The sequence below is a fragment of the Podarcis filfolensis genome (assembly GCF_964270895.1).
Source record: "Podarcis filfolensis genome assembly, chromosome: 2".
Taxonomy (NCBI): Eukaryota; Metazoa; Chordata; class Lepidosauria; order Squamata; family Lacertidae; genus Podarcis; species Podarcis filfolensis.
The window spans coordinates 109,567,759-109,588,504 of record NC_139605.1 but is presented as its reverse complement, the minus strand read 5'-3'; the positions used below and the strand labels follow the sequence as shown (position 1 = coordinate 109,588,504).

General features: G+C 42.7%; 1 protein-coding gene across 4 annotated transcripts in view; it reads right to left on the bottom strand.

The window, feature by feature from the left end:
- Positions 1-1,391: 1,391 nt before the first annotated feature.
- The window catches only part of RACGAP1 (Rac GTPase activating protein 1), a 68,553-nt gene continuing 49,198 nt past the window's right edge, over positions 1,392-20,746 (bottom strand). For all 4 annotated transcript variants that reach the window (XM_083598740.1, XM_083598741.1, XM_083598743.1 and 1 more), the window contains 14 exons: positions 17,484-17,614; positions 14,420-14,489; positions 14,082-14,135; positions 13,135-13,212; positions 12,077-12,194; positions 11,238-11,365; positions 10,224-10,388; positions 7,895-7,990; positions 7,480-7,678; positions 5,790-5,895; positions 5,511-5,643; positions 5,247-5,382; positions 3,890-3,998; positions 1,392-3,060 (listed from right to left, as the gene is read on the bottom strand). In XM_083598740.1, coding sequence (XP_083454866.1) covers positions 2,985-3,060; positions 3,890-3,998; positions 5,247-5,382; positions 5,511-5,643; positions 5,790-5,895; positions 7,480-7,678; positions 7,895-7,990; positions 10,224-10,388; positions 11,238-11,365; positions 12,077-12,194; positions 13,135-13,212; positions 14,082-14,135; positions 14,420-14,489; positions 17,484-17,614 — 1,599 coding nt within the window. In that variant the 3' untranslated portion in view covers positions 1,392-2,984. The remainder of the gene's footprint in view (positions 3,061-3,889; positions 3,999-5,246; positions 5,383-5,510; positions 5,644-5,789; positions 5,896-7,479; positions 7,679-7,894; positions 7,991-10,223; positions 10,389-11,237; positions 11,366-12,076; positions 12,195-13,134; positions 13,213-14,081; positions 14,136-14,419; positions 14,490-17,483; positions 17,615-20,746) is intronic.

The following is a 20,746-nucleotide window of genomic DNA, read 5'->3' as shown; positions in this document are numbered from 1 at the left end:
ACCACAAAATATATATCAAAATAAAAACAACTACCCAATACTCCCCCCCCAAAAAACCCCCCACAAAAACACATTTTAAAAGGGCTGTAAAGTAGTGTGATTAACTGAAGAAGGAATCTTCAGCTGTGAGGGCAAAATACATTCTGAGGAAGTAGGATTGAAAGAAACTGGATTTGTTTTCATTGCTGCGGGGTTTTGGTTCTGTGTAACATTCTTCCCGAAATATGCTATCTGCTCTTATTGCACACAAGGTGGAATTAGAAAGCCGGAACCACCAGCAATAAAAATTTAGACCAGACCAAATTTCTATTGAGTCTAGCATCATTAAGTCTCCAACCATAGCCATATAAGACTGTGAAATTCAAGCAGCGACATGATAAGCATGGGCAGTTTATTTCCTCTGATCAAGACTGAATTTATCAATAGGAACCTACAGCACTTGATAATTCTTCCCTTCACAAACCTATTTTTAAAAAGTTACTGGCTATCTCCATATTTTGTGGCAATAAATTCCATAAGCTACATCTATGAAGTAAACTATGATTGACCTGAAACTGTAATTCAAGCCCATTTGAAGTGCCAGAAGTTCTTATTTAACAGATAACTCTTTGCTGTCTCTTCTATCTTTTTGTACGCAAGAGATCTGAGCTTCATTGCAAAAGTGGCTTGAACCCCAAAGTCATTTTAGTTGCACTTTTCTACCTCCCAGGATACAGTGTTTGTGTGGGAGAAGAATACTCCTAGTTATTTTTAACCGTGGTTGCAACATGCTATTTCTTTACTTTTTTCCCTATCACCTTTTTCGTGCTACGTTTTCTACGGTTAACCTCAAAATAACTACAACTACCAAGGAGAATGCATTTGTATGAGAATTTCAAGGTTTCTGGCCGTACATGCATTACTTTGCACTTCTACTGAATGTGATCTCCCCTTCTGTTGCCCTTGTGCCTTGTTTCAAGGGTTCAATTTTGGCGGTTCTTTAGTCTAATTTGGAGTTAACCTGCAAACTTGGATCTCTCACCCACCCAAACTCTAGGCAATATTTGAGCAAATTAGTAAGTGTCCAACAGCAGATCCTATGGGGACTATTCCCCCCCCCCCAATTTCTGCCAAGCTTCCTGTTGATCCTTGTTCTTTGGTTTAAATGTCGAGGACTTAAAAATGGGTTCCACTTCCATTAACATTCTGAGCAACAGAACACAGAGCAGATATCCATCTGTTATAGGAAGCAGAGAAGATAGGGGAATGTAGCTTATAAGTTAACCTTAGTTCAACATGTCATTCCAGAAACAGAGCAAGATGATCTAAGAGTTTTAATATTTTTAGTTGTCGTTAAAAAGTTATTGAGAAGGTTCCATATAACAAAAAATAACTGCATTAACTCAAGTGACTTGTCTACAGTTGTTTTAATGATAAAGGACAGTTTGCACTGAACAGCAACAAACGTAGGCTGGAAAAATGTGGTTTTCCTAATCAAGCCTTTTTCAATGAGATACAGGAATTGCAGGTGTTAGTTCCATTTATTCCCATCTTCCACTGCTCTGAGCATGGTACGGCGACAATGGCCATTGAAAATCTTTGGGTTGGTTGACATAATTCTAAACCATGGTTTAGTTTAGTGCTTATGTCATAAAACCAGAAGGACTTTGATGGTGTTTACATTTACTTTTAAAGAACCATGGCTTGTTACATACAAGGCAGAGATTGTGGTTCAAAACAAACTGGTTAGTTAAGCAAGCCAGCTTCAAAACCCATGGCTTGAAGTTTATTTGTTTAGAAACTGAACAGTTTGTTTTCTGCTACAATCTCTGGTTCGTATGCAGTAAGCCATGATTCTGGAAAATGAAAGTAAATGCGAGTGACGTCTTTCTTCTGCCCACCCAGGAGGAGGAGCCCAGGAGCCCAGTTTTTCTTGGGCACTTTGCTTGTGCTAAACCATGGTTAAAATGTTATGCGCAAACAGGGAAGTACAAAACTATTAATCTGATGGACTGGCTGCATTTGGGGGAGACACTGAGCATTGCAAACATTAACCTGAAAATTGACACACTTTATGGAAATACAATTCAATACTCCACAAAATAATATGGGTCATGTTAAGATACAACTAAACTTTTTTTTTTGATGGGCCACAACACAAAATAAAGACACTCTTGCAAAATCAGTGGTGTATTTACAAGTGTTGGTAAGACAAACCTTTGTGGTGAAAACTAAACTGGTTGAGTCTTCCATTGCATCTCACAAACAAACAATATGTTCATCTTCTATCCATTAAGTATCCTGCTAAAAACCCAGGATTTTACAGAAAATAAATACAAGGGTAAAAGCAAACTGCTATGGCTACAACATGACTAAAACGTTTCCACACTTAACACACGCTTTTATCAGCAATCTAGGCAGTTAAAATAATCCAAGCCAGGTTTCTGAAAGGTTGCAGGTGAAGATTAAGATGCTCAATTTAGTATCCTATTGTTTACTCTGTGCCCTCCTCTGGTGCACAAGGAAGAAGCTCAAGAATGCACTATGGAACACTGGGTTTCCATTTTTCACATAACCAACTTCTGAGTTTACTTACTTAAAAGTCACTTAAAAAGACTAACCAGGAAAGTTCAACATGCACAGTTCTTTGAAACAAGGAAGATTACTGCTGGTGCAAAAATGTATCATTTCCAACAACAATGCACAACTGAAAGAAGAATGGGGTGCTTTGAACAGGTGGAGATAATATCCGAGCTACAGAAAACATTTAAAAAAGAACTATTTGCAGTTTCCCTATATAGGGGTTTGCCAGTTATTTCTCATAAATGTAATATGGCAATAGATACTATACACTGCAGAATAAAAATAAAGTCTCTTAACTGAAAATGGTATACAGTTGATCCTAGTACGCAATGTTGCTGGGAACAAGCGAAGGAACAATTTCAGATTTTATTGCAGCTGTTCATAATCGGACTGCAGGATGATGTTCAGTATGAAACCATGCTTCATTTCAGCATTGGAGAAGCAAAGAAATTACCCTGGCGTCCAATGCTGGTTGCAGATTTGCTTTTGCTGGCAAATCTAGGGAAAAAGAAAGGGAGAGACTCGGCATGAAATGGTTTTCAGTGTCCTAGCATTTGCTTTGGTGGATGAACATGTTTGAGCAAACAATGACTGTTTCTGCACCCACATTTTCACTTTTGTTGAGCACTTAACAAATAACCCATATGCCATTAATGCTGAAAATGCCCAATGGAAATTCCGCAGATTTTCAAAGTACTTGAGCAGATACAGCCCAAGACAAGATTAGTACAAGTAAAAATCTTCTTTACATATATTGCTTTCTCGCCCCAACCCCACCCAAGTGATGTTGCCAACATTTCAGGGTATGCAGCAGTCTCCAGGAGTCATGATTACCTCCAGGCTGGCCACTTTGATGAAGTTGGAACAAATGGGATTGTGAATTGCAGTTCCCTAGCAACTGAGCTATTTTGCCTTTTCCTAGCTACAGCAAAACTAGCTAGAGGCAGATGCACGGGAGAGCAGCTGTGGTACCCTGCCTCATGTTCAAGACCCGTACCCAAGCCAAATACCATCGCTCCCTTATGAGCAGCCTCAAGCACTGCAGTCAACTTTGCTTGAAGGCAAGTGGTGGTTCTTTCAGAACATTACACTCTAGACATGGATCAACTGTTCACTTTGTTTTACTCCTTGCCAGCTTGTTTTGCCTGATTCCAGACCACCCTGTCATCCGCTTGAAACAAGCCACAGAACTCCTCAGCAACAATACTTTCTGCCTATTGCCGAGCTAAACTGACGGCTACAGTGACGCTGCTAGAGTCCTGGAGCCCTTTCTAACGTGGGAGGAAAATGCTGTCTGCTAGGTCAAGGAAGCAACGGCCCAACTTACTTGGGTGTGTTTTTGCTGAATGTAGACCTGACCCTCTGGGAGAGCGAACTGCTTGAAGGGGTCTTAACCATTTGTTGCTCTGGAGTGGTGAGTGGTCCCAACATGCTCACTTTGAAGCAAGAAGACACAAGCATAGCACCGTAGTTAGCATTCTTAATCAGCAATATCTTATATCAGATAAAGTAGTTTCAGCCTTAGAGACATACTTGTGAACATTCTGAAGGAACTAATAATAAACAATTTTAAGAGGCAGCATTTCTCATTCTGGTTGCTATTGCCCAGTTCATGAGGGGGTGAAGTCACCCTCTTTTGGGTTGAAAAGAATGAGGCACAAGTATACACATCCTACTGTTCAGGCTGCCACTAAGGAATACTGTACGTTCCCAACAGCCCACCAATGCTATGCGTTTTTCTGCCGAAGAATTTCAGCTCTTGCAACAACGAAGCACAGTTTATGCAGATTCAAGTAGCGTAACCGGTTCTCCTAATCAAACACAGTCCCAGAATGTAAAAAAAGAGTGTTGTCTCTGGAAATGGCAACCCCATGTCAAACCCTGCTCTGTTTAATGCACGGCCAATCTTTCATATATTGGACTCCAACTCACATCCGTACGGCCAACTGTCTGGGATGAGAATTGTAGCCAAACAACATCTGGAAAGCACCACGTTGGCCACCCCTACAATGCACTGCAACAGAAATGCATAATGTGATAGTGTTGGGATCTGCTTCTCAGCACTGGCTGCAAGCAGACAGGGAAAAGTGCAATATGATGCTGCTATGAATTTCCCTTACAGTAAGGTATAAAAGGCAAGGTAAAGGACTCCTGGACAGTTAAGTCCAGTTAAAGGCAACTATGGGGTGCGGCGCTTATCTCGCTTTTCAGGCCAAGGGAGCCGGTGTATGTCCACAGCTAGCTTTCTGCATCATGTGGCCAGCAGGACTAAACTGCTTCTGGCGCAACAGGACACTGTGATGGAAGCCAGAATGCACGGAAATGCCGTTTTCCCTTACAGAATGTTGCAGGCAAGAGGAGAGTGAATTCAACAGGAAGTTGCACCACCTTCTGAGGCATATCTAATCACACACTGTAGCTTTTTGCTCCAGGAATATGCATTTAGGATGATGCAGCCTCAAGTTTTAGCACTGCAGGGATGACCAAGAATGAATTGAAGAAAAGGGATTGTCGGCAGGAGTTAAATGGACAAAAGGTAACATTAGCGCAACAGCCTGAATAATTATTAAAACCAATATCTGGCACTAAGAAATGAAAAGGCTAGGTTGTTTGTTGAAAGGACCACTTTTCTTTTAATTCCCTTTTAATTCCCATTAGGTAGCCAATAAATAGGGTATGATTACCTTTAACATCTGGTGTGCAGGGTGTGGAGTAGGCATTTGTGTTTTCAATGATATGTGATGGTTCAATGTTTTCCTGTTCCACCATCATGAACTGACTCCAATATTCCACAGGCAAGCAGATCAGCCGCTCCACCACCTACAGGAGCACACTGGCATGTGAGTCACTCCTCTTTCAGAACACCATAGGCAAATACCAGCAATGCAATCGATACATTTTGGCTGCCAAAAGTTCACATTCTGCCTCAATTTACACTGCTGGCCTACCTTGGGTTGCCTTTTTGTATCCTGGAGTAGTGTCATGGGTTCAGGATCTGGCACAGCATGACCAACAATTGTAGGTCCAAAGACCTTGGACAAGTTGGAGACATCCATTTTTGTATCTGGACTTTGGGCCACTCTGGACAAAGAGACAGAGCATTTGTGTAAAGCAAGCCTGCCATTCTTCTTGGTTCATAAGCCCATTGATCATTCCCCCATGCCAACAGAATTATATCATTTTTTCCACACTAACTCTTCCAGAATCTATATCCCAACTGGACTCACCTCTGGAGGTGTATCATAAGGAAAGCCAGAGTGTCTCGGTTAGCCTGCGGGAGCTCCCCAACTGTCTGATACATGGCTGCCACACTATTGTCTTCATCAACTATTTCTTTAAACAAAACAAAACAAAACAAATAGCATTTCTATGACTGTTTCAACATATCAATAGGGTTTCATTAAGAGACAGGACACAAGTTGTGTTGTGTCTCATGTGTTATTAAATACAAAGCAACAGGAGTTAGCATCACTATCAAATCAGTAGAATGTCCCATCTCAATATTGGGAAAGGGAAGATTTATTGAAATAGGCAACTCAATTGGAATTTTCCCGACTACTGTAACATCTACAGAACAAAGACAAATGAGACAGAAAAACCTATCTGCTATGTGTCGCCTAGCGCTCAACATGATGCATGGGAAAATTATTAGTGGAGTCAAACTACTCTATGACACTATCCCAACGAGGGCAGTACGCATAGGTCCAGCCTAGTTTATGTGTGCTGAACTGTGCTAGGAGCCAAATGAACCCATCAACTTACATTTAAAGACTTGCTGCAATACCAGGGTTTCTGTTGGGGGATTTTTAAAAAAGGTAGTTTGCAACAGAGCAGATATAAAAGTGCTCCTTGCAACATAGTCTATTGCTTTCCTATTAGTATTGTATTAAGGTTTTTCATTACACACAATAAAGAGTGAAACAAATGGAGAAGAATTAGCACACTAAAATGAGAGGGAAGAGCTTCATTGAAAAATGGGTATCATCCCTTTGGGTGACATAACACCGTTGGTAAGAAAAGAGGCTTCTAATAATGTAATTATGTCCTTATTGTTATAGTCTTAAGGGCCTGTTATTTAAAATAGATTTTCAGTCAGACAAGTAGGAGGTTTTCTTACTGGATTTTCAGTCAGACAAGTAGGAGGTTATCAAAAAACAGAAGGCAAGTGAAACAAGAGAGGGAAAGTGGTGTGTAGGAGGATGTTTGTGTCAGCTAGGCTAGGAGTGAAAAGTACCAGGTCATAGCAGTTGCTGTTTGGGGGAAATATTGTAATCAAATAAGTCCAGAATGGCATTACATTTAGGCAAATAATTCATTTGTGCCTGTTAGTAAAGGTAAAGGGACCCCTGACCATTAGGTCCAGTCATGACCGACTCTGGGGTTGCGGCGCTCATCTCACTTTCTTGGCCGAGGGAGCTGGCGTACAGCTTCAGGGTCATGTGGCCAGCAGGACTAAGCCGCTTCTGGCGAACCAGAGCAGCTCACGGAAACACCATTTACCTTCCCTTCGGAGCGGTACCTATTTGTCTACTTGCACTTTGACGTGCTTTTGAACTGCTAGGTTGGCAGGAGCAGGGACCAAGCAACGGGAGCTCACCCCGTTGCGGGAATTCGAACCGCCAACCTTTTGATTAGCAAGTCCTAGGCTCTGTGGTTTAACCCACAGTGCCACCCACGTCCCTTGTGCCTGTTACTCACTCTCAAAAAGCCAGTTCTAAAGAGTTCCACTTCCAACCATCAATATCAGCTATAAAATATATTTCTGTTTGTCCCTGGTGCAACAGCAACAGAGAATCAAATAGTTATCTTCCTTGTGATAGGGGATGACTCCATATGATGAAAGACAGGGAGCCAGTGCTTTGTAAGCTTGCGCATTGAAGAAATGCCCATATCACTTGGGACAGCCATAATTCTTACCTGCTGCCTCCATAAAAGCCCTGTTGAGACGGAAGGTGAGGAGAGGCTCCTTCAGGTTGCGGAGGAAGTCTTTAAGGAGACCACACACAGCATGGATATCTTCCACCTTGCTAAGCAGGGGCACAGTCTTCCCTCGAAGGAACTTTTCCTTCAAATCTTTCACTGTACGATCACAACCAGAAATTCGATAGAGGCCTGTCTGTTGAAAAAACAGTATGTTAACCTATGTTCAAAGTTTTTAGCTTTGGTGGACCCCAACTCCCAGTGCATAAGGGTATGATCTTAATAACAGCACAAACATTTTTTTTATTTCAATGGCTGCAAACTCTCATAGGGCCCCAAAAGGTAGACAGTATATAATTCTCTTCATTCCAAATAGCATAAACAAGATGATGCACACTTTTCAAGTTCTTACCTCATGCAGCCCTCGCTGCTCAATCTCATTCACACAGTGAACTATGATGGAGGGGATCATGGGAGGCGTCAGAGATACAAAATCCATTAGCACTCCCTGAAAAAGAGGAACACAGTGATTTTCCATCCATACCCAACTCCCTAGAAGTCTCACAGAAGAAAGGTTCTTTAAGAGGACAAAGGCACAGGTTTCAGGTCTTCCAACAGACAACTTGACCATAACCTACCTACAGAATCCTTGATGGAAAACAGCTCATAACTGCACTCCAGGAAAATAGGGAGCAAAATTGCTTTAAACTGATTTTTGCAACCAAGTGCCACAATCAAAATCTCAAGTGCAAATCCTACTATTGAATTCTGTTATAGATCATAGTACAAATATGAAGAAATATTGAGTATAAACCTGTGAAATTGTTAGTGGTGGAGACACTAGAAATGTCTGGAGAAACATCATACATTTTCTGGCTGGTGTGAAGGATGTGTGCTTGTTACTAGCACAGGTGTAACAAAGATTCTACCACAGAGACATCACATTCTTTTTTCCACATTACTTAAAACTGCATAATCTAAAGATAACATCCCAAGACCTTTCTGAAAAACCTTAGGCATGGACAAAAAATGATAAGATCTAACTGAGCAGCTGTTAACTCCTGGTTCCCTTAGGGAAAAGGTGGCAGACCTTGTTAGTAGTTATTTTGTTCTGCTCATCTTTCACTTTACATCTGGCTAGGTACAAGCACCCCTAAGCAGCATGGAAACCTTATCTTTGTACATAATCCTAAAGTTACTAATAGGAAGCATACAGCTTAAGACTTTCTTTAAATTACTGGCCCTCTAGCTGTTCTAGCTTCATGTGAAGCCTCAGCAGGGCACAGCAAGCCTTGATCCCCGTGCCCTGCAAAGGCTTCGCGGGACTACCCCTGGCTTTTGCGGGAGGTGGGGCACAGCTCTGTCCCTTCCCACACCTCCCAGAAAAGCCCCCAAAGGCCGTGCTCCCTTTAAAGAGCCATGTGGAGCATGTGCGGCTCTTGGGGGCTGCCCTTCTACCTCCTTGGGGAAAAGCCTACAAGCGCTGCACACACGCTCCTCGCAGCTCGTGAAAGGGAGAGCTGAGCAGAGCCTGTGATGCATACAGGCTCTGCTCAGCGCTTCCTTTAAATAATTTCTTTTTCTTGCATTCCCCCTCTAAAAACTACCGTATTTTTCGCTCTATAGGATGCACTTTTTCCCCTTCAAAAATGAAGGGAAATGTGTGTGCGTCCTATGGAGCGAAGACGCCATAGCCCTGCGACCCTCTCCCGGCTGGAGAGGTGACGCGCGCCCATGGCAGGAACCTCCATAGGCGCGCGTCACCTCTCCACCCGGGAGAGCGCGCGGGGGCTAAAGCAGCCGCCCGCGACCCTCTCCCGGCTGGAGAGGTGACGCGCGCCTATGGCAGGAGCCTCCATAGGCGCGCGTCACCTCTCCACCCGGGAGAGCGCGCGCGGGGCTAAAGAAGCCATAGCCCCGCGACCCTCTCCCAGCTGGAGAAGTGACGCGTGACTATGGCAGGAGCCTCCATAGGCGCGCGTCACCTCTCCACCCGGGAGAGCGCGCGCGGGGCTAAAGAAGCCATAGCCCCGCGACCCTCTCCCAGCTGGAGAAGTGACGCGTGACTATGGCAGCAGCCTCTCCGCTGCGCCTTTCCGCTGCTCCGACCTGCTCTTTGGGGCTGGTGGTGGGCTTCCCCCCGCCAGCCCCAAAGAGCAGGTCGAAAGGAACCTGAAGCCTGGAGAGCGAGAGGGGTCGGTGCGCACCAACCCCTCTCGCTCTCCAGGCTTCCAAGGTAGCCGCCTGAACGCACCTTAAACGGCACCTTGTTTTAGAGCGGGAAAACAAGAGGGGGAAAATTCTCCCACTCTCTGCGCAGCGCCTCCTGCCACTTCGCTGAAGGGGCGCTGGGCAGAGAGTGGAATAATTTTTTTCCCTTGTTCTCCCCCCTCTAAAACAAGGTGCGTCCTATTGTCCGGAGCGTCCTATGGTGCGAAAAATACGGTGGGTGCGTCTTGTGGTCAGGTGCGTCTTATGGAGCGAAAAATACGGTATGTATTCTTTCAATAGGTTGAGTAAGATTTGTAAGTTTAAAAATGTTCTTGGAGAAGCATGTTTAAATATTTTGCTTTAATATAGAGCTTTTAATACCTTTTATGCTGCAAGTCACTTTGGGATACTCTTTGTGTAAGAAGTGACAAATAAGTATAATTTTTTTAAAAAACCATTTTGTTCTTTAGATCCAACAGAAAACTTTTCAGTTGTAGGCCACTGAAGACACTGCACATACGGAAGCATACCTCTCCAATTCTGACAGGGGTTCCTGCCAAGGTAGGGATGCAAGGCAAGGGGCAGCGATCTCGACATTCTGGGTGTGTCACTACCCGACAGTCTCGGCACTTCAAGGCCACTTTCCCAAACTTTATCCGCTTGCCACATGGAACACACGACTCGGGTTTAATAACCTGGAGAGAGACTACATGTGTAAGGAACAGCTTGATCTGAAATAAGCACTGAAATATATTTAGTCCAGATAAGGACCCTTATCCAAATCAGTAGTTTATTCATTTGAATATTTTCAATATTCAATAACCAGTCAGCTAGAGAGGCTCTCAAAACTGCTAATCACCAAAACTGACATAAAAGTCAATCTAGAAAAACATAACATCATTCTGGTTAAGAACAGCAAGTGCAAACCACAGCAGCAACGTGAGTCAGTCAGTCAAATGCCTTCATGAGCAAGAAGGCTTTGAATGCAACTTCTGACTCAATGAGCTTGACATATGAGCCACTCTGGGCAGGTAAGTGGGTACACTGGCAGTTATGATGCAGCAGCTAGGGAGCTACTTTGCACCACACAATAGTCTCACTGCAATTGCAGGCTTCGTGGGCAAGCCAGATGTAAAACAGTTTCTCCACTCTGCTTACAAGATGTCAGACAGAATTTGCTAATGTCTCCCTAAACATGCATCCCTGGGCTGGGTATCATTGTATGCTTGGTATCTTAAAAGATTACAGCAACAATTGATTAAATATATTTGCATTGTGCTAAAGGGTACCAACACAGATGTCCTGCTTACCTCAAAAGATGATGGTACTCAGGTTCCAAGGAACCCCAGGGAGAAGGGCAGAGGTTCACATCTAAAGAGGCGTTTTGTCAAGTATTCTGGGCTCAAAATATTTAGGGCTTTGGAAAAGACAAAGCCAACACTTTGAAAAGGGTCCACAAACTGGTACCCTGCCCAGCACTAATAAACCTGCTCAAAATAACAAAAGAGGAATTCACACAGGCTGCTCATTGCCTGCTTGCTCACCGTTTTTGACACAAATTCATGTAGCCTCATCCCAGTGTTCCCAGGAGTGCTAGATCCATCTGTTTCAGATTTGTTTTCTTGCTTCCTGCTTCCCAGGCTTGAATCACTGCTCCAAGGTTGTAGAATGGCTTGGGAGGAGACAAGTCACAGTCATTTTACAGATATTTTACAGATTCTGCCTTTGAAATAGGTTTCAGGGGGAGAATAGGGACCCCCAATTTAGAAGCGAGTGAATATACCATTTCTCACAAAAGCTACCACTACTCTAGTTGCAAGCTAATGCAACTAGAAAGAAGCTTCAAGATACCCAATTTTGTCTCATCTTTCCTATTTTTCGTATTAAAATGATGACAATTTCACTTTAAACACACACAAGGGTTACATTTAGATCCTTTTCCCATCACAGCAGCTCAGGCTTGAGAGGGAGGGATATTTGGCGGTCAGCTTTCAGTGTACCTCCTTAATCCTTCTTACAGTAGAAATAGAAACAGATGTGTGGGATGGATTTAAGCAGAACAGATAAAATGTTTCAGGAGTGTTTTCCCCTCCTCTATATTATAAAATACAAAATGGAATAAAACTATGCAGTATAAGAGTGACAGAGGAAAGTATGCTCTTAGTTTATCCATAACAGATTTGAAACGTAATTCAAATATGTGCTGCCATTTCCTGTTGAACTTCGGCAGCCAACAGTATCCTCTGCAGTGCTTAGTCACAGAAAATGACTCTCACTTGTATCAGCAACCTTCTGGCTGCAAAATGGATTAACGGCTGTGGTTACAGGGAAGGCACAGTATTAAATTTGAAATGCAAGTAATAATCTGAAAGCAGGCACTTACCTGCCTTTCTACGGTCTGCAATATAGCAAGGTACAGTTTCAATAGTGGCGATTGCTTCAATTGGGCCTCCATCATTAGGCACTGTGAGAGTCGTTTTTGCAACTATTGATTCATTTCCCTGAAATGAGACAGCCAAGAGATTAACAGGTGCAAGATGCACCTAAGGGTCATATATAAGAATCTCTCTCTGCCCGAGCATATGCAACCTGTTATCCATGTTAATGGTGCAGCCTTGAGCACCTACTCAGCATATGAAAATCTTGGCTTCAAAATAAAGGCATCCACAGTGAAATTGAGGAGATGGCCACTAGGTTGTAGTTGGACACTTTATATCCTGCTATATCCTGCTCCAACCAGATAAAATGAAAATATGCCCAGGCATGGTAGTGCATGGATGACTCCTACATATGACTGGCATCTTGATGAGCAACCTTCTTACATCTGATGTTTTATCATTTACAGGATTTTCTAAGAACAGAATACATAAGTCATTCACAAAGTATGCCATCGAAAGGTAGATCCACTGAATGATGTATCTGGGAGCACACAATGCAGCACTATTCTGATGTTAAGCGAATGTGGACTATTGTCTGGGAAACTATTCAGAGCACCACATAAGCCACTCAGAGCTTTTCTGCAGGGAAACCACAATACAATACAATAAATGACAATGTAAATAGCCAAATGGCTGCAATATCAGATAGGGCTCTATATTAAGACTTGAACCGTGAGTTCATAAAAAGTAGATGTTGACCCACACAATATTTGATACACTCTGTATAGATGTTGAGGTGCCAATTGTGCTGATCATTCCCACAGTGCAATGAATTTGTACGATAGCACAGAGTTGGAGATTTGCCACCTGATCAGGGTCAACAGCATTTCTCTACCTTTCATTTTGGGTATGGAGAAGCAGTCATATCATCTACATTGCACTCTGGGTGGTACATGTTATGCCGTAAAGTAATGTATAATACTAAGCACCGCTCCACCTATCCCAAAATCCACAGGCACTTCTGTCAAAAGGAAGGTTGTATAAACTATGCAAAGTTGCATACCTGGTCCACGGTAGAACCAATGGAACGAGTTTTCTTTAAACAACCTGGTGGGCCTTCTATAAACTGTCTGGATGAGCGCTGTAAAGAAAAAATTGCAATACCATGTTTGGGTCAAAACACTACAGAATTTTTGAGAAAGCAGAAAATGCATTCTATTGGAATACTCAAGACACTAAATGATGTTACATATCTGTATTTACAAGAGATGCGATATTCTTGAAATGATCTGCGTAGAATTTTAAGTAAACTTTTCTGAAGTGCCCTTTCCCACTTGAGATATGCCGAGAAGATACACTTCTCACCTAGTAACCAGACGAAAGTGAAGAGAATTGAATGGGAAGGGAGGAAGAAAAGACACACTCTGCTTTAGGATTCCACCCCCAACCCCCACTAGTATATATGAAACAGAACTCAAAGCTTCAGCTGTGCTATCCTGCAAGCCAAAATGAGACGGAAATTGTAACTTCTATCTTTGATGTCATGAAACTGTCTTCAGATCTGTCCTACTTCATCTCAAAGCCCTTGTACAAGGCATTAAAGCATTTCAAAAGAAAATTCCAGGTTTGAAACAAGCAGCTCAGAGGAATATATCTTTAAATTTAAGTGGCTCTCTAGATTATGCCAGCCTGGAAAGGGTGTTTGTATTGCTGACATAAGGGAAGCACACACTTGACTAGGAAATCTATCCATCATGTGCGTTAAAAAAAGAGGACAAATTATTGCATATGTATATTGATGTACACTCTAAAAGTTCACACTCAAGGAGTTTAGAAAGTATTTGCCAGTTTGACCATTTGTAACTATTGCCACTTGATACCAAGACACCTAAGTGAAGTAGTGAATATGCATATGGATACCAATGGAGAATTGAAACCTGTGTGAATGAACACATACATACCCCACTTTGCATTAGACCATTACATGTCAGTAAAGGGAAAAGTACATACCCTTTTCTCTCTTTTCTTCAGTTTGACAGTCTTTACCACTGTGGAATCCCATTCCTGAAGATACAAGAAGAATCTAATTGGCATTATGAAGGCAGCAAATTTCTATGTGTTGTTTGTTTGGTTTTATCCTCAATTTATGTTACTAAATCTATGAGTCTTATGACCTGCTAGACCGCAAAACTATTTGGTATAGCACTGAATGGAATCTAGGAGCAAAAGGTTAATACAGAAGTACAGACAAAGACAGTTCACATGATCAGCACACTTCTCTCTACACACGGTCCTATTTCTACATCATTCAAGGAGAGCACAAGAAAGGCAGATCATGGTAACATTACCAGCGATTCATCGGTCTTGTCAAAACTGATGTCTGATAAAATTGAACCAGATTCATCTATTGTAGATAATCTAAATACAAGAAGAAAAAAAATGTAAAAATCACACATATGCATGTAACATTCTTCCAGATAACACCCTTGTCAAGGCCTTATGATTACTAGCTCAATTACTTAGTATTTGAAGGCAGGCAGACTCTGAAAGAAGTCTAGCTCGGCACATTCCTAATTATATGTAATCAATACATATGCAACTTCGCTACACAAACACAGGTAAAGGGTAAAGGACCCCCTGGACAGTTAAGTCCAGGCAAAGGTGACTATGGGGTTGTGGCGCTCATCTCGCTTTTCAGGCCGGGGGAGCTGGTGTTTGTCCACAGACAGCTTTCCGAGTCATGTGGCCATCATGACTAAACCACTTCTTGTGCAACGGGACATTGTGATGGAAGCCAGAGCGCACAGAAACGCCGTTTACCTTCCTGCCACATCAGTACCTATTTATTTACTTGCACTGGCATGCTTTCGAACTGCTAGGTTGGCAGGAGCTGGGACAGAGCAACGGGAGCTCACCCCACTGCGTGGTTTTGAATCACCGATCTTCCGATCAGCAAGCCCAAGAGGCTCAGTGGTTTAGACCACAACGCCACCTGCATCCCTATATAATACAAACATAGGGTATAATATCGGGTATATAAGAAATTAGTATACTAAGAGTTGCACATTTTTTTATATAATATAAACAGCTAGAGTTAAGAACATCTAAATCTCATTGGTTTCAATGGAGAAAGTTAAGCTTGTCTCTTAATACTCTCCTGTACAATCAGTGGGGCTTAGAAGTGCTTAACAGCACAGGGGTCTCTAATTGCCATATCCTTTCTTCCCCTCCAGTCCCGTAATCTTTGCGAAAGAATAATAATAATAATAATTATAAAAAAAACAGGCTCCTGAAAGGAGATTGCAATAGTAAGAGGAATGTGGTTATTGGTATAATCCATTCTATTTGAAGAATTTGGATTCTTTTAGCATGCAGAGCTATGCAACCCATGCTCATACATGAAACTGATGCATCTGGTGCATAATTTTCAATTCTGAGAATGCCAGCTTACAGTTAAAAAAGGAAAAGAAAATATGATTCTAATTCGCCCACCCTTATAAATCAGAGATAAATTCTCTTAGCAACTTGTGGATCTCTACTGAAAGTTCAGAAATTAAACCAGAGCTTTGGAATGGTTATATTGATGTTCTACATGGCTGACAATTATTGGTATTACTCATTCCCTTGCCCGTTTTTCCATGCTTATGCCTTTCCCTCTCCACCATTCTGCTTCGTTTATGACCCCTGTCACTCCAACCCTTGACCAGAAGAACAAGTTATTTAAAAACCTGTATCTTCAAGGCATCATTTGCTCTGGTCAGAAATGTGTCTTTATCTGCTGCAGAAGACTAATAATAACGGTGGCATCTATCAAAGAATGCACATAGTGCATAAGTTTATAAACACAGATAAGTAGGGAAGCTTAATACAAGTAGTATCGACATTCAGGATTTTTTCTAATCTAGACTATCGTTTGAGTCTGCGTAATGAGGAATGTTCAAATTACATTACATTATTTGATCGTTCTATAATTAAGGTAAGTATGTCTGATGTCTTCTACCTTTTCCTATATAGTCCTTTTCTGTTTAGACATGAGGGCCTAATTGGCTGCATCTCAACATTCTCCGCAAAATCATACAAGTTTAATATATAAATATTGGTTCAAGTACTGTTATAAATCAGTCTTCCTCTGCAATTCCTTGCAGTTCTGAAGTATTAAATTTCATTTACTGATGCACAGAGCAGAAATATATGCTTAATAGTACCAAAAAGAAATAAGAACCCTTTCAATATCTACTGGATTCGGATAAATAACCTTTGCCAGACAAGAAATATGACTGCTGTTTAGAACTAGGTCAGTTGCTGAAAGAAGTATTGCTGAACTGTCCCTACCTTTAGGTTAATTACTTATGTAGAGACAGAATTATTGACATTCAGCTTAGCATTGCTACATCACAGAAAAAACCTTTAAACAAGAAGTAGGATTATAGCTACAACCTGAAACAATACTACACGTGCCCCACCCCCATATTCTCTGCCAAGAAACAGTGTTTCCTGGAACAATTTGCAGAGCCCTGGTATTCTAAAGAGTAGCTTCTAATCCAAGGATGGGGGTAAACACTTGAAGTTCAATGGCCGAATTCCTTTTTCGGCAACCTACCGAGGGCCACATGCCAGTGGTAGCCGAGACAAGAGGCAAAAGTGGATGAAACAACAGGTGTGGTTCTTACCTTTTCAGAGACTTCTATACAGATGTTTTAGATGCAATTAAGTTAGGATTTGGCTTTAGACTTGTTTAGACAGAAGATGGTCATTTTAAGATAACATCTGTTTAGTCCTCCTAACACAATTTGTGAGTGCACTGAACAAATTGTGTTAGGACTAAACAAGGGAGGCCTTAAAATTATTTTCTTCTGTGTGAACAAGTCTAAGGCCAAATCCTAACTCCCAGCTGGCAGCCAGAGCCACACTCCCAGTTCCACTGCCCACAAAGGCCACAGCAAAAGGAATGGCTCTTTACTGTGCCTACTCCCAGGCCGGCACAATGAGGCTTGGACGAGAGCCACTACTGCCATGTGACGGCAGCAGGGTCTACGCAGGATCAAGCAATTCCTGTGCCAGCACTGCCACTACTGGGATTTCCTCTGCCTGCTGTTGGAAGAGATGGTGGCCTCCAACCAATGTTTGGGTGGGCACACATTGAGTTGCTCTATTCTGGGGCGGTTTTCCTGCTAGCAGTGGAGCTCCTGTGGGGCTTGCAGAGAAACACTTCCACTCCATCCAAGTTCCCTTGAGGGGTCGAGGGTTTGGACTGTTCTGTACATTTTTCTGGCCCCATACAAGGTTTCCAGGGGTCTGGAAAACATGTTCCTAGCCCCAGCGAAATAAAATCAGGTTGTCACATCTACCTTCTTTACAACCCAGCCCACCAAAAGGGCACCCTCCAGCAAAGGTAATATCTCAGCAGCTGACCTTTTATTCCCTCCCATAGAAGTATGAGGCTTGTTTAGGAAGGCCAGTGCTGATTTCTGTTCTTCACTCAGCTGAATACTCCCCGATGAATCACACATAAGCAGCTCTTTGATCAGCTGGATCTGTCGCTCCTGCAAGTTAGGAAACATCAAAAATAGTCTTGCTTTGCATTTACATGACAGTCCATAATACACAAAGCCTCCTGAAGAAGGTTGCTACACTACCAACATATTAATATCTATAAAGAGATCTGCACCTGTCTCTCAAATCAGCTTAGTTTAAAGCAGCAGCACAAAGATTTAGCTAGATCAAATTGCTACCCAGTGTAAAAAGATAAGGTACTCCAAATAGATTTCTTTGAGCCATAAAGCAATTTGCCCAATTCTATTTGCAAATAACAATAGTTTCTACCATATTGAGCTTCTTTTTGCAAGCAGAGGAAGGGACTTCTGCAAGAGGCCAAGAATGAACAATTCTGATCTGCCAAGGGATGGAGTAAATAATCTTTTTCATAATAATAATAATAATAATAAATTATTTTATTACTGTTTGGGGGGGACAGGACAGGAGGCGGGCAGGTGTGGAGCACTCCTGAATGGGGTAACTGTGCCCCTGAAGGACCAGGTGCGCAGCCTGGGAGTCATTTTGGACTCACAGCTGTCCATAGAGGTCAATTCTGTGTCCAGGGCAGCTGTTTACCAGCTCCATCTGGTACGGAGGCTGAGACCCTACCTGCCCATGGACTGTCTCACCAGAGTGGTGCATGATCTAGTTATCTCTTGCTGCGACTACTGCAATGCGCTCTATGTGGGGCTACCTTTGAAGGTGACCCGGAAACTACAACTAATCCAGAATGTGGCAGCTAGACTGGTGACTGGGAGTGGCCGCCGAGACCACATAACACCAGTCTTGAAAGACCTACACTGGCTCCTAGTACGTTTCCGTACGCCCTCCCACCAGATGTCAAAGAGAAAAACAACTACCAGATTTTAGAAGACATCTGAAGGCAGCCCTGTTTAGGGAGGTTTTTAATGTTTAACAGACTATTGTATTTTAACATTTTGTTGGAAGCTGCCCTGAGTGGCTGGGTAAACCTAGCCAAATGGGCGGGGTAATAATAATAATACTAACGACATACAATCAAGCTAGAGCTGTGATCTCCCGGAGACTGAGTGACATTGCCAGACAAGAGGACATAGCCCTGGTAAAACCAGGGATGTTCCTAGGGGACCAGATTTATCGGACCATACCAGCCCCCTACCTTGCAGAAATCCACTATGTTGAATACCGCAGACTTCTTACAGCGGCTAGATTAAATGTCCTTGACTCTGCGATATTGTGGGGAAGGTACAGGGGAGTACCATACGCCCAGAGAACCTGTCATTGTGCCATGGGTGTGGTTGAGTCCACCAAACACATTCTCTTGACTTGCCCTTCTTATGCAGAGCTTAGACAAAATTTTATAGACCCACACCTATGTCAATTTAGCTTCCTACCCGGAAAAAAACAGGTTTTACACTTGCTGAATAATGTCACTAGAGCTATACCTTCCTTGGTGGCCAAATTTCTTTTTTTAGCTTTTAAGCGTCACAAGACTATAATTGACTGTATTGATATGGGGCTATCTGTTTAGCCCATTTTAGTGTTGGCTAAGTTCTAAAATCTTCCTGGATGTTTTAACTGTGTATTGACAAATGTACTTTTTTCTGACTGACGGTCGAATAAAAGGTTGATGATGATGATAATAATAATACTAACAACAACAACAACAATTTCCCCAGTGGTTTCCCAAGCCACTCTGGGCGGCTTCCAACAAAATATTAAAAATACATTAAAATACCGGTCATTAAAAACTTCCCAAACAGGGCTGCCTTTACATGTCTTCTAAAAGTCTGGTATTTATTTTTCTCTTTGACATCTGATGGGTGTTCCACAGGGCAGGTGCCACTACTGAGAAGGCCTTCTGCCTGGTTCCTTGTAACTTGGCTTCTCACAGCGAGGGAACCGCCAGAAGGCCCTCGGCACTGGACCTCAGTGTCCTGGCAGAACGATGGGGGTGGAGACGCTCCTTCAGGTATACTGGGCCAAGGCCGTTTAGGGCTTCAAAAGTCAGCAATAACACTTTGAATTGTGCTCGGAAACATACTGGGAGCCAATGTATGTCTTTCAAGACTGTGTTATGTGGTCTTGGTGGCCACTCCCAGTCACCAGTCTAGCTGCCACATTCTGGATTTGTAGTTTCCGGGTCACCTTCAAAGGTAGCCCCATGTAGAGCAGTAGTCCAAGCGGGAGATAACCAGAGCATGCACCACTCTTGAGAGACAGTCCTAAACTCACCATGATGGATTTAACAGAAGGTTAAAAAACTGCAGACTTGGGTTAGAAGGCTGATAAAGAGATTTGCATGTAGCCTTTATAATGCAGCCCTGTGTAAATGAAGGACAACAATAAGGCAGCTAAGAACAGGGCCCTCTCTTCCCCCTTTCTAGAGTTGTAGTATTGGATGATGCCTCTGTCACAGTGCATGCATTCTCCAGCAGTAAACCAAGCAGGCAAATCCAGCTACTCTAGGCTGGGGCAAACTCTTTCTCACTTCCCACTCTGTAGATGTCCTCCACACAAGACAGTAAAGATAAGTGAGGAACCAGTGGCTTGTTCCCTCTTCCCAAACTTCAAGAGCTCGTGCCCTCTGAGCCCTGGAGTACCTAAAATGCTCAAGTACTTAGGTAGCACTAGAATTCATGGGGAATTGGCTTCTTCCTTCCTGCCTGAGCCATGTGCAGGCTTGGCTAAATTTTGCCTAATACAAGACAGTGTTTAGCCAAGTGCACAGAGGACTGAAAACATGGAGCGACAGGGAGTTGCAAGTGACCACATCCAAGTAATGACTCGCCTGTCTGCCCTATCATGTTTGCTGTTGCTGTCCAGTTTTACAAGCCCCAATCCAAAGACCGTATGGATGAGAGCCCATCCACAAGTGACACTCAAGTTTCAGTACCACCTACGTAGGCTCACTTGACCATAGTGAAGCTGGCAAGTGGCTTGTTTTCTTGAAATTAGTCACATTTCAGCTGCCATAGTAGTCCACTCTTTACAGGCTGAGCACTGGATCACAATATGGCATATACAATGGGAAGTTGCATCATTTGTCATCTGTAATATTTGGAGTTCTAACAAATAGCAACCTGTAGTACCCAAGCCACCCCATCACTCCAAACTGAATGACAAGCAGAGAACACAATCGTATTTTCACAAGCTGTGTT